We start from the raw sequence: 12,003 nt of genomic DNA on the forward strand, positions 1-12,003 counted from the left end.
ATTTGCCCAGGAGACATTTTGTGAGAAAAAATATTAAGATGGTGGTTTTCAAACTTTAGTATGCATCAGAAACACCTGGAGGGCCTCTTCAAACAAAGACTGATGGGCTCCACACCTGGAGTTTCTGAACTAGTAGACCTGAGTGAGGCCCATGGATTTACATTTCTAACAAGTTCCCAGGTAATACAAATGCTGCTAGTCCATGGAGCACACTTAAAGAGCCACTGTATTAATGGTAATATATAAAGAAAAATGAATCCCTGAGTTTCTATAGTACTTACTGATGATTAAGGAGAAGGGGCTATAAACTTTGTGATAAAATTATCCAACTAACCAAGGAGGGGAAAAGAAATTTCAGAATATAAAAGTTATAAAACATGTCAATGATTATAGGAAAGAGTGAGGTGTACAATCTGCTGACAACGCAAGTAACACAAAACCAGCACAGATCATTGTAAAGGACAAATATACAAAAATACTGCACTATGATATATGCAGCCTATGACATAAACTTGTACTTTAATGACATCATGAAATTGAGTACACTTTAAAATGTGGAAGAAAAACAAAAGCTTTGGAAACTAAAAAGGATATTCATTGCTGGCTTAAAAAAAAAAGAGCAAGTATAAAAGCAAAAATACAGTATTAAAGATGTTAAAATATGCATAACAAACCAAAGAATAAACTAAGAATAGAAAAGCCTGTCTTGCCCCGGATAAAGCAGAAGTTTATTCTTTGAAAAAGACAGAAATTATGTATCAGGAGAAACTGCTGTGTATAGCTCAGAAGATGATAGACTACTGATCAAATTCTATATGGCAAAATTTATATTCAAAGAGTCCAGGATTCTTTCTACACATCTTTCAATTCATCAATTTGTATTTCTCTAAAGTAGGCTACTGAACTTATTACACTGTGAATCACAGACCCCCACCCCAACTGCAATGGCAAGGGGATTATCCCATCCCAGCTTTCTCAGTGACAGTAGCTTTCACGGCTAAGGCAGAGACCCCAGCAGAATGTGGGGCCATGCAGTCAAGCCAGTGGAGCTATGGGTACTGGGCCTCCTGCCCACATCTCTGTTCAGGCAACACTTCCCTTTTGTTAAAATAAAGGTGAGAAATAATAATAATAAAGGCAGTCTTTCTTTTCTTTCTACCTGCTGTTCCTGAGTAGGATTTCTCTGCTCTTTATCTCACGGCAGAATAAGCAAGAACACAGTTTTCCCCTTTTGACTCTAAGAACCTCTCCCCATCCCCCTACCTCCCAAAATAATTAATTAATTACATTAACTTTTGTGAAAAAATTAATATTTTGCTTTTCAGTTTCAGAACTACGTACTTTTTCCCATAAAATTATTTATTTCAGCTACTGAATGTACCAAATGTCAGGATATCTCCGTTAGTACTCATTTCAAAATAAAAAGCTGCTTCAATTATTTTTCCATTTACATTATGCTTATGAATTCTGCCTACTCAATTACTCAAGATGCGTAAATTTAGATACTGTACAGGCATCACTTTCTCCTATACTTTGTAAAATTCAATCCATCAAGAGAACTGCTTTTCATTTCAAGTAGTAAGTCAAGACATATTTAGATAAACTACCTGAAGGTGCTCCAACCCAAGCCAGACCAAGGACACCATCATCAAAATCTCGGTCTGTGAAGACATAGGCCAAACAGTAGTCATCATGATTCTGCTCAGAATTTAACTCCAGAAACTTCTCCACACCAATATTTGGAAAACGGAAGGGATTTGTAGGATCCTTCTCATCAGCAGTTGTGTTGATCTAAAATCCAAAACAATGATTTTAACAAGCAACCAACATTAGCAGAGCCTTACTGTACGTAGTATCTACCTGGACAATATGCTTGGGGCCCAAGGAAGTCAGGCCTAAATTAAAGCTTCTACAGTTATTCCCACTACCTCCATCCCTGAGCTAATCACAGAAGCCAAAAAGGGAGGAGGGAAGGAGGGAAGGAGGAGGGAAGGAAGGAAGGATGGACGGGTAGGGGAATTAAAACTGAGTATATTACATTTCTGAGCAAGCGTTCACAGATTCCTGAACACTGAACACTTGGGATGGGAAAACAAGTTCTGCTTTCAAAATTTCCAATAAGGAAGTAGAATTTCTCAACTTAATCATTTGATGAGTCTCCTTTAGTGCTAATCTCCTACATACGATGACAAGTATGACATAAAACCCTATATTTCAGCTAATTAGTACAACATAAAAGAAATATTGAACCCAAAACTGTCAAGTCAGCAGACAAATCATATTCTTGGTTCTCCTTGCCTAGAGTCATGAGTCAAGCACAACTAACTTCAAGTTCAATTTTTTCCCCTGAACGTGAGCAAGCATTTTTTTTTCTTTGCCAATTCATTTCTCTTACTATTTCAAGCTGAGTTCCTCCAGAATGTTTCCTTCGACACTTAGCTACTATACTCCTGGGTGCAGGTTCCTCCTTCACAATATGAAGAATAATCAGTTCTGATACCAAACTTCAACTAAAACAAAAGCTTTCATTTACTACTCAATGCTTCCTTTCAGAGACCTCTGCCTAACCTTTGAAGTCCTAGAACAATTTGGTTTTCCCCAAGTCAGAGAATTACAAACAAGACTGTTGGTAGAGAATAAAAAGGAATATGTATGAGAGTAAACATTGCTTAGAAGGGAAATCTCAGTCTATTGAAAATATCAGTGATATGGCTATTACAGTTAATAAAATGAAAACTATAGGTCTTTTTAGGATCCACATCCTTCAGTAAAAACCAAGGAGCTTACAAACAGGATGGTAGAAACACCACTGAAGGCAATTGCCTAAAGGCAGATATGAGACCATCTGGTTCATCCATTAACAATTAACCATAAACCATCAGTTATGGCACACACACACACACACACACACGCACATGCGCGCGCGCGCGCGCGCACACACACACACACACACACACACACACACACACACACACACACACACACACACACACACACACACACACACACACACACACACACACACACACACACACACACACTATATATATTAAAGGTAGCCCGTGCTCAGAGACATGCTGCATATCGCTTTTTCCCACTAAACATAGAAATGAAATTCTCTGATACTTCTGTAATATTGGCTACAAATAAAAACTGCATCTAAATTTTAGGTACCTATATTAAAAATGGGATGATTAATTTTTTCTTAATAAATTTATTTATTTATTTTTGGCTGCGTTGGATCTTCATTGCTGCACGCGGGCTTTCTCTAGTTGCAGAAAGCAGGGGTTACTCTTCGTTGTGGCGGCTTCTCTTGTTGCAGAGCATGGGCTCTAGGCACGTGGGCTTTAGTAGTTGTGGCACGCGGGCTCAGTAGTGGTGATGCACGGGCTTAGTCGCTCCGTGGAATGTGGGATCTTCCCAGACCAGGGCTCGAACCTGTGTACCCTGCATTGGCAGGCAGATTCTTAACCACTGTGCCACCAGGGAAGCCCGGGATGATTAATATTTAAATATTTGCTTATAAAATATAAATTTCAGGGCCTCCCTGGTGGCGCAGTGGTTGAGAGTCCGCCTGCCGATGCAGGGGATACGGGTTCGTGCCCCGGTCTGGGAGGATCCCATATGCCGCGGAGCATCTGGGCCCGTGAGCCATGGCCGCTGGGCCTGCGCATCCGGAGCCTGTGCTCCGCAACGGGAGAGGCCACAACAGTGAGAGGCCCGCATACCGCAAAAAGAAAAAAAAAAAAAAAATATATATATATATATATATATATAAATTTCAAATTATTTAATGGGTCACAAACAAACTTCAACTGATGACATTTAAACTAAACTTTTAATCTCAGTTAAAGGCCTGAAAAACAACTAATCGCCATATAACTCTTTTATATACATGCATCTATTCATAATGCAAATTATTTTAGTCAAACAAATGTGTTTCACTAAAATTTGTTCAGGTGTTCTCTACTTTTCACTACTTTGCATTTCATTGCTCTACTAAATAGCAATACTTATACCACTTATCACTTTTACTTGCTCATTTAAAGGTTTATATTTCTCAAAATACATGAAAGCAATTGATTACAAACAGTTCTTATACAGTATATAGAACCATATTTCACCTTAAGGCAATCCAATGTAATATTTAATCATGTCAATTCTAAAAGTAAGGACCACTTTCAGCTATTTTTAAAAATATATTACACATATGTACTAAAACTATAAGCTAGTCAACAATATTTTAAGAAGAATAAAAGCACAAAATATAAAGAAACCCTGTGGGGTATTCCCTGGCGGTCTGGTGGTTAGGACTCAGCGCTTTCACTGCCAAGGGCCTGGGTTCGATCTCTGGTTGGGGAACTAAGATGCTGCAAGCTACTGGCGCAGCCAAAAAAACGCTGCACAGCCATGTGGCACAGCAAAAAGTAAATAAAAAATAACATTTAAAAACAATAAAAGCCATTAAAAAAATTTTTTTGAATAAAGAAACCCTGTGGCAAGTACTTTTGTAAAATGATTTTTAAAACCCAGGTTATTTAGCTTATAAACTCAGATTCTTAAAAGCTTTATACTTTGAAAGAATTCATATTTAGAAAATTTTTGAAACAGTCCAATTTGTTAATAATAATATTTACTTATTAACAATTTATAACATTAAAACTAAGAATCAGTAGTTCTGGATCAGCATTTCTCAAAATGTGAACTGCAGGTCTTCGGAGTTTCAGCTGATGTTAATACAAAAAGGTTAAATTAGCTTAGAAAAATATGGATTTCTTTCCCAAAGGATTTCTCAAAACTTGAAATACATTAGTGTGCACTGTTAAATTTCAAGACGAAACAGTATTAAGTGTTTTTCCAACTTCCAATTGTGTTTAACCACTGTATCTATCCTTCCCTCCGCTGCAGCATCAAATGGGACACACTCTGAAACACACTGCATAAGGCAAATCTGAAGAAACTGGGGAATAATATCAGGGAGAAAAATGTCAAGTACGGTATCTGCAGTTACTTAGAGCACTTTCTAACTGGTATGTTAATTAGATAGATAGAAAACAGTACTTTCTACCATACCTCTTCTGCAGTCCAGATTAAAGCCCTATAGATTTCATTAAGTCATAAACCCAAGTATCCCCTCTGTGTGTGTGTAAAACCCAAGAGTAAAGATAACCTGCATCAGCAAATACAATTTAACTATTTAATGCATAAAGATGAAGTAAAAGTCAAGCATTTTTCTTTTTGTAAACATGATCCTTATTGTTTCTCTTTCTTAATGTTCTTAACTATTGAAATTCCTTACTTACTCTTATGCGTTTCACCATGAAACTGATATTACGGATTCCAGAGAAGTCTGTGGTCTGGTAAATTGTATCAATCGCTTTAACATGACTGGATATCTATTGATTAAAAAAAAAAGACATTTTAGAGGCAATGTCGAAATGTGAAAAAGACTGTGAATTTCCATTTCCCAAATCAAGAATTATTCATATTCCACCACATTCAAATTTTAAAATGTCAATATCATATACTAGATGAAAGGATGAAAAAGATTAGTGAGCTGGAACTGAGAAGGGAAATTCAGTGACTTTTCCATATTTTTCTCTGGCCAAAACCAAACATGCACTCTTGCCTCAGTCATATATTGGGTTGGCCAAAAAGTCCCTTTGGTTTTTTTTTTTTTTTTTTTTTTTTTTTTTTTTCTTTCTGCGGTATGCGGGCCTCTCACTCTTGTGGCCTCTCCCGTTGCGGAGCACAGGCTCCGGACGCGCAGGCCCAGCGGCCATAGCTCACGGGCCCAGCCGCTCCGCGGCATATGGGATCCTCCCAGACCGGGGCACGAACCCGTATCCCCTGCATCGGCAGGCGGACTCTCAACCACTGCGCCACCAGGGAGGCCCTCCCTTTGGTTTTTAAGTAAAAATAAAAGACATTTCTCATTTTCACCAAGAACTTTATGGAACAATGTATTCACCATTTTGTTCCACTACCTTCTGCCATTTTTCAGGCAACTTCATAATTCCATTCCCAAAACTTTTAATCTTTTCAAGCAAAGAACTGTTCCAGGTACCTTTTACAGTCTTCCAGGGAATTGAAATTTTTTCCATTAAGAGAATTTTGTAAAGACCAAAATAAATGGAAATCTGAAGGTGCACATAAATGTAAATTTAAAGGAGATGAATCAGAACTTCCCAGCCAAGCTGTAACAGTTTTTGCCTGGTCATCAAAAAAACATGCAGTCTTGTGTTATCCTGATGGAAGATTCTGTGTTTTTTGTTGACTAATTCCGGACGCTTTTTGTCGAGTGCCACTTTCAGTTGGTCTAGCTGGGAGCAGTCCTAGCTGGAATTAATTGTTTGGTTTTCCGGAAGGAGCTCATAATAGAGGACTGCCTTCCAATCCCACCATCTACACAACATCACCTTCTCTGGACGAATACCGGCCTTTGGTGTGGTTGGTGGTGGTTCATTTCACTTGCCCCACGATCTCTTCTGTTCCACATTATTGTACAGCAGGGGTCCCCAACCCCTGGGCCGCAGACCAGTAGTGGTCCTCAGCCTGTTAGGAACTGGGCCACACAGCAGGAGGTGAGCAGTGGGCAAGCAAATGAAGCTTCATCTGCGGCTCCCCATCACTCGCATTACCGCCTGACCCATCCCTCCGACTCCCATCCGTGGAAAAACTGTCTTCCACAAAACCAGTCCCTGGTGCCAAAAAGGTTGGGGACCGCTGTTGAACAGTATCCACTTTTCATTGCCCGTTACAATTTGTTTTAAAAAAACAGAACGTTTTCGTTACATTTAAGTAGAGAATCACATGCGGAAATACGGGCAAGAAGGTTTTTTTCGCTCAACTTACGTGGAACCCAAACATCAAAGCAATTAACATAACCGAGCTGGTGCAAATGATTTTCAGTGCTTGATTTGGATATTTTGAATATGTCGGCTATCTCCCACGTGGTATAACATTGACTGTTCTCAATTAATGTCTCGATTTGATTGCTATCAACTTCAACTGGTCTACCTAACCATGGAGCATCGTCCAGTGAGAAATCTCCAGCACGAAACTTTGCAAATCACTTTTGACAGGTTTGATCAGTCACAGCACCTTCTCCATACACTACACAAATCTTTTTTCGTGTTTCAGTTGTGTTTTTACCTTTCATGAAATAATAAAGCATAATAGGCCAAATGTTTTTCTTCCATCAATATTAAAATGGCTACACAAAAATTCACCAATTTTGATAAGTTTTTTTTAATGCATGCCGATCTGACAGCTGTCACAGTACAATCTAACAAAATTGTTTCAAATGAAATTAAAGACAATTAAGCACTACTAGTGGCATCTTATGGAAAAAACTGAACGAACTTTTTGGCCAACCCAATAAAACTTGGTTTCCTCAATTCCATCCTGCAATGTCATACCTCCATGCCTTTTCGCATGCTGCTTCCTTATGCCTAGGGTATCAACCCCTTAGACTCAGTTCAAACATCTTCTGTGAATACCTCCCTGATAATATCAGGACACTCAGTCAGTCTCTGACTTTAGTCTTTCCATTGATGCAATAGTACATACTCTGTAAGTTTTGTCCACCATTTACTATATGGTAGGTGCTATTTTAGGTGCTGGAGGTGCAGGGGTAAACAAAATTGAGAAGGTCCCTATAAATTTACAGATTTGTTCTAGAGGGGGAGGAAGGGAAGGAAGTAATACAAATATAAATAACGAACATTCAGATTTTGCTAAATTCTAAGAAGAGGTAAACAGGGTGATAGAACACAAAAAGATCCTCTTTTTCCTAGCTGACTCCCAACTTAACTCTCTGGCTTCTAAACCACTCTGTATACAACCTTCCCATCTTCATTTACAAAAAGCACTCTTGCTACCATTTATGTGAAAACATGCATATATATATAGGTTCAAAACTATTTTCAAAGAAATTATATAAACATAAATAGTCAAGTAAAAGCATTAACAATAATAATTTCAAAAGTAGCCCAGGGCTTCCCTGGTGGCGCAGGGGTTGAGAGTCCGCCTGCCGATGCAGGGAACACGGGTTCGTGCCCCGGTCCGGGAAGATCCCACATGCCGCGGAGCGGCTGGGCCCGTGAGCCATGGCCGCTGAGCCTGCACGTCCGGAGCCTGTGCTCCACAACGGGAGAGGCCACAACAGTGAGAGGCCCGCGTACCCGCCCCGCCCCCGCCACACACACACAGTAGCCCAGGTTGCCAAACAATGATAAAGAATATCATAACACTGCTGATAAAGTCCATTATAAATCTGTGCTATCTACTCTCAGCTTGGCCTAGCAATCCCTTATCCAATTCTCACTGATCCTTCTCCACCCCCAACAGTTTAGTTCAAACATGTTTCCACAGATGACTGATCAGACATCTTACTTTACTGAGGGTTCATCGTGATTGCTGCTCTTTTAATCTTCAAACTTTTCTTTCTTTCTTTTTTAATATATTTATTTGGTTGCACCGGGTCTTAGTTGCAGCAGGTGGGCTCCTTAGCTGCAGCATGCATGTGGGATCTAGTTCCCTGACCAGGGATCAAACCAGGGTCCCCTGCATTGGGAGTATGGAGTTTTATCCACTGTGCCACCAGGGAAGTCCCCAAACTTTTCTATCTTTATCCATTTCTATCTCCCTCAAATGGTAACTCTTCCTTAAAGAGTAACTTTTCTATATTCTTAACCCCAATCTTTACTGGATCTTCAAGGACATTGTTTCACATCAGTTTTTCTTTCTCATCAGTTTTTCTTTCTCATATCTAACACTGCTTCTCTACTGGATCATTTTCCTCTTCTGACCAACTTCTCATTATCCCCCTTTCACTCAAATATTCCATATTATTCCTAAGACACCATTTTTTTTCTGTTTTTCACATCTCTTGAAATCCTAACTGCTCCTGCCAACCCATTCCTTATCGTTCACAATGTTTTCACCCTCACAACTTTATTGAGAGCTTGCTTAAAGTCCATCAATAATATTCTAATAACTAAAAATCAGCTAACCTTTATAATCATTCTTTCTTTTTTTCAGCATTACTGAGGTATAAATGACAAATAAAATGTAAGATATTTAAAGTCTACATCATGATTTGACATACATATACAAATATACATTGTATATTTGACATACATATACATCGAGTTAATTACTTTGTAGTCATTCTCTTTGGTATCTCCACATGTGACACTATTGGTTATGCATTTTGTTGTGAAACTTTGCTTATTCCTTGGCTAATCCTATTTTATCTCCTACCTCTTTAACTATTATATTTTAGCCCATAGCTTCTCCTCGTCATCCTATTCACTATAAAGAGATTTTATCTCCCAGTTCCTTCCCTTTTGATTTTATTCTCTCTCCTTATTTTAACAATCTCTTTTGCACCCTTAAATTCCATGTAGAAAGCTCAAGGCTAACCTCTCCCAAGCTCTAGTTCTACATTTTCAATACGCTATAATCACCATGTACATGGGCTTTTAAATGTGTCTAAAAGTAAGTTCATCACCACCAACAAAATGAGTTTACCATTTATACTAATGACACCTCCACTCTCTCAGTCTCAAATCCTTGGACTCAAAATGCATTCATCAAACTCTCACTGGATACCTTCAAAATGAAGGATATTTTGGGCTTCCCTGGTGGCACAGTGGTTGAGAGTCCACCTGCCGATGCAGGGGACACAGGTTCGTGCCCCGGTCTGGGAAGATCCCACATGCCACGGAGCGGCTGGGCCCATGAGCCATGGCCTCTGACCCTGCGTGTCCGGAGCCTGTGCTCCACAACGGGAGAGGCCACAGCAGTGAGAGGCCCGCGTACCACAAAATAAAGAAGGATATTTTGAAGAGTGTCTCCAAAAAATTTATACTTCAATAAGACACAAATGCAGATAGTAATATAACTTAGAAAGTGTTAAGTACAAGGAGAATACAGAATAGAAATTAAAGATTCTCACTGGAAAGACTCCTCTACCTTTCCCTCCTTTAAGACCACAAATGACAATTTGACCCTCTTTTCCAAGCTAAGCTCCCAGTGTCATCTCCTTCATGAAATCATTTTCTTACATCTCTCTTTAGAATGACACAAAAATATCCTAACTGGTCTTTCAGTTATTTGTGTTCTTATCTTACATATTTTCTCATATCACAATTGAAAATACATACTTTTTATTTTTCCAAAATGAGATATGCACTAACTTTAATCTTTAGAGGAATATACAGGTATAATGAAACAATATGAGAATATGAAAACTAAAATAGTAGCAAAATTATAAATACCTGGGCAATCACAGCCTCTCGTGTTCCATAATATTTAAAAAACAGATGATCAGTCTGAATATAAAGCTGACAAGTATTTTTTTCAGCTGAAGTTGTACGTTTTTTCCTCAGGAGTTCTGGACCGTTAATAGCATGTTCTTCTTGAGGTGTCTATATGTCAAAAAGAGTCATTTCTAATCATCAGTATGCTTCACTATTATAATTTTATATAGCTAAGAATACACATTATGAACAATTTCACTTTCTACTTTATTATGTAAGACCATAGGTATTTCCTTGCACTGTTAAAAATTCTCCATAAACACCACTTTCAGTCTCATAACATTCTACTATATAGATGACTTATTTATTCAAGCAATTCTTTAACTTTGAAACATTTTCAAAACATACCATTTAATATGTAAATATAAAGCAAGTCTTACAGTAGTTTACAATACCTTGATATCTTCCTCTACCTCACCTCTAATACCCAATCTATCACCCAGCCCTGTCAGATTTAGCTTCTAAATACTTAGGGCATCTGCCCATAACCTGTAGCTCCATCACATTAGCCCAAGCCACCATCACTTATTACCTAGAGTATTGCAATCTGAGCGATGGGAATCTACCTCTATCCACTTCTGGCCTTCAATCTAATCTTCATACTGCAATCCTTTCAAAACACAATTTTGAAAATATGACCCACCTGCATTTGTATTTCAATGATTTCCTATGGCTCTAAGGATAAAGTGGTAAACCCTTTATATGCACCACCCAGTCAGCACTGCAGACTCTACTTACCTGTCCAGTTTCGTCCCATTCCATATTACTTCACAGAGAGACCCTACTACATTACCCAACTCTAGCTCTCTGTGCTACAGCTACATAGGCCTTCTTTCCAATCCTCCAACACATGGTCTGAATCCTGTCACAGTCTTTTGCACATGGTAATGCTGTCTCTCCTGATCTAGTTAACTTCTTTTCTTCAGACTTAGCAAAGACCAATTCACCCATCATACCACCTCACAGAACCATGTACCCATGTCCTTTACAGTTTATCATGTGGTTATTTGTTTATTTTCTGTCCCCAGCCCACCACCATTACTTCAACCACTAGAATGAGAGTTCTGGAAAGAAGAAATTATCTCGGTGTTTGCGTCTCACTATACTACTATCAGCTAACACACGCTTCGCAGGCAAACAGTAGACACTCAATAAGTATTTGTTTAAAGAATTAACACTGCTATTGAATCCAAGCACTTAAACATTTCTTGACATCTAAAAGCACCATGTTAAGTGAATTTTGATGACAGAGTAATAGAGAATTCAACTTAAATTAATTAAATTTTAAGCCACAATTCCAAATTTACACTCACATTTTATAATTTCCTTCTCCCTTGACAACTCCATGTTTGACTGTTCTCTTAGTTACTGTCTTCATTGTACTTTTATCTATTTTCGCTCAGTACATCATTCTAGGATGGCAGTTACTGTTTCAGCACATTCCATTGTCTTCTGGTTTCAACTGTTTCCAATGAGAAATGAGCTGTCATTTTTACTGTTGCTTCTCTGAAGGTGACTAGACTTTTTTTATTGGTCACTTTTAAGAGTATATTCTTTGGTTTTTAGACTTCTCTAATATTGTGCTAGTGTTATTCTCTTTGTGAAAGACTTTTCCTGTGCTAATTACAGGGTTTACTAAATTTGTTGTTTGATATTCTCTGTCATATGTGGAATT

General features: G+C 38.4%; 1 protein-coding gene across 1 annotated transcript in view; it reads right to left on the reverse strand.

Annotated features, from left to right (window-relative positions):
- Window positions 1-12,003, reverse strand: part of ADAM10 (ADAM metallopeptidase domain 10) — a 119,095-nt gene that overhangs the window by 45,072 nt on the left and 62,020 nt on the right. Inside the window, exons 6-8 of the mRNA XM_081228747.1 lie at window positions 10,287-10,436; window positions 5,304-5,396; window positions 1,608-1,791 (exon numbers count right to left, since the gene is read on the reverse strand). Coding sequence (XP_081084873.1) covers window positions 1,608-1,791; window positions 5,304-5,396; window positions 10,287-10,436 — 427 coding nt within the window. The remainder of the gene's footprint in view (window positions 1-1,607; window positions 1,792-5,303; window positions 5,397-10,286; window positions 10,437-12,003) is intronic.

Source organism: Mesoplodon bidens (genome assembly GCF_964165515.1).
Source record: "Mesoplodon bidens genome assembly, chromosome: 3".
Classification (NCBI taxonomy): domain Eukaryota; kingdom Metazoa; phylum Chordata; class Mammalia; order Artiodactyla; family Ziphiidae; genus Mesoplodon; species Mesoplodon bidens.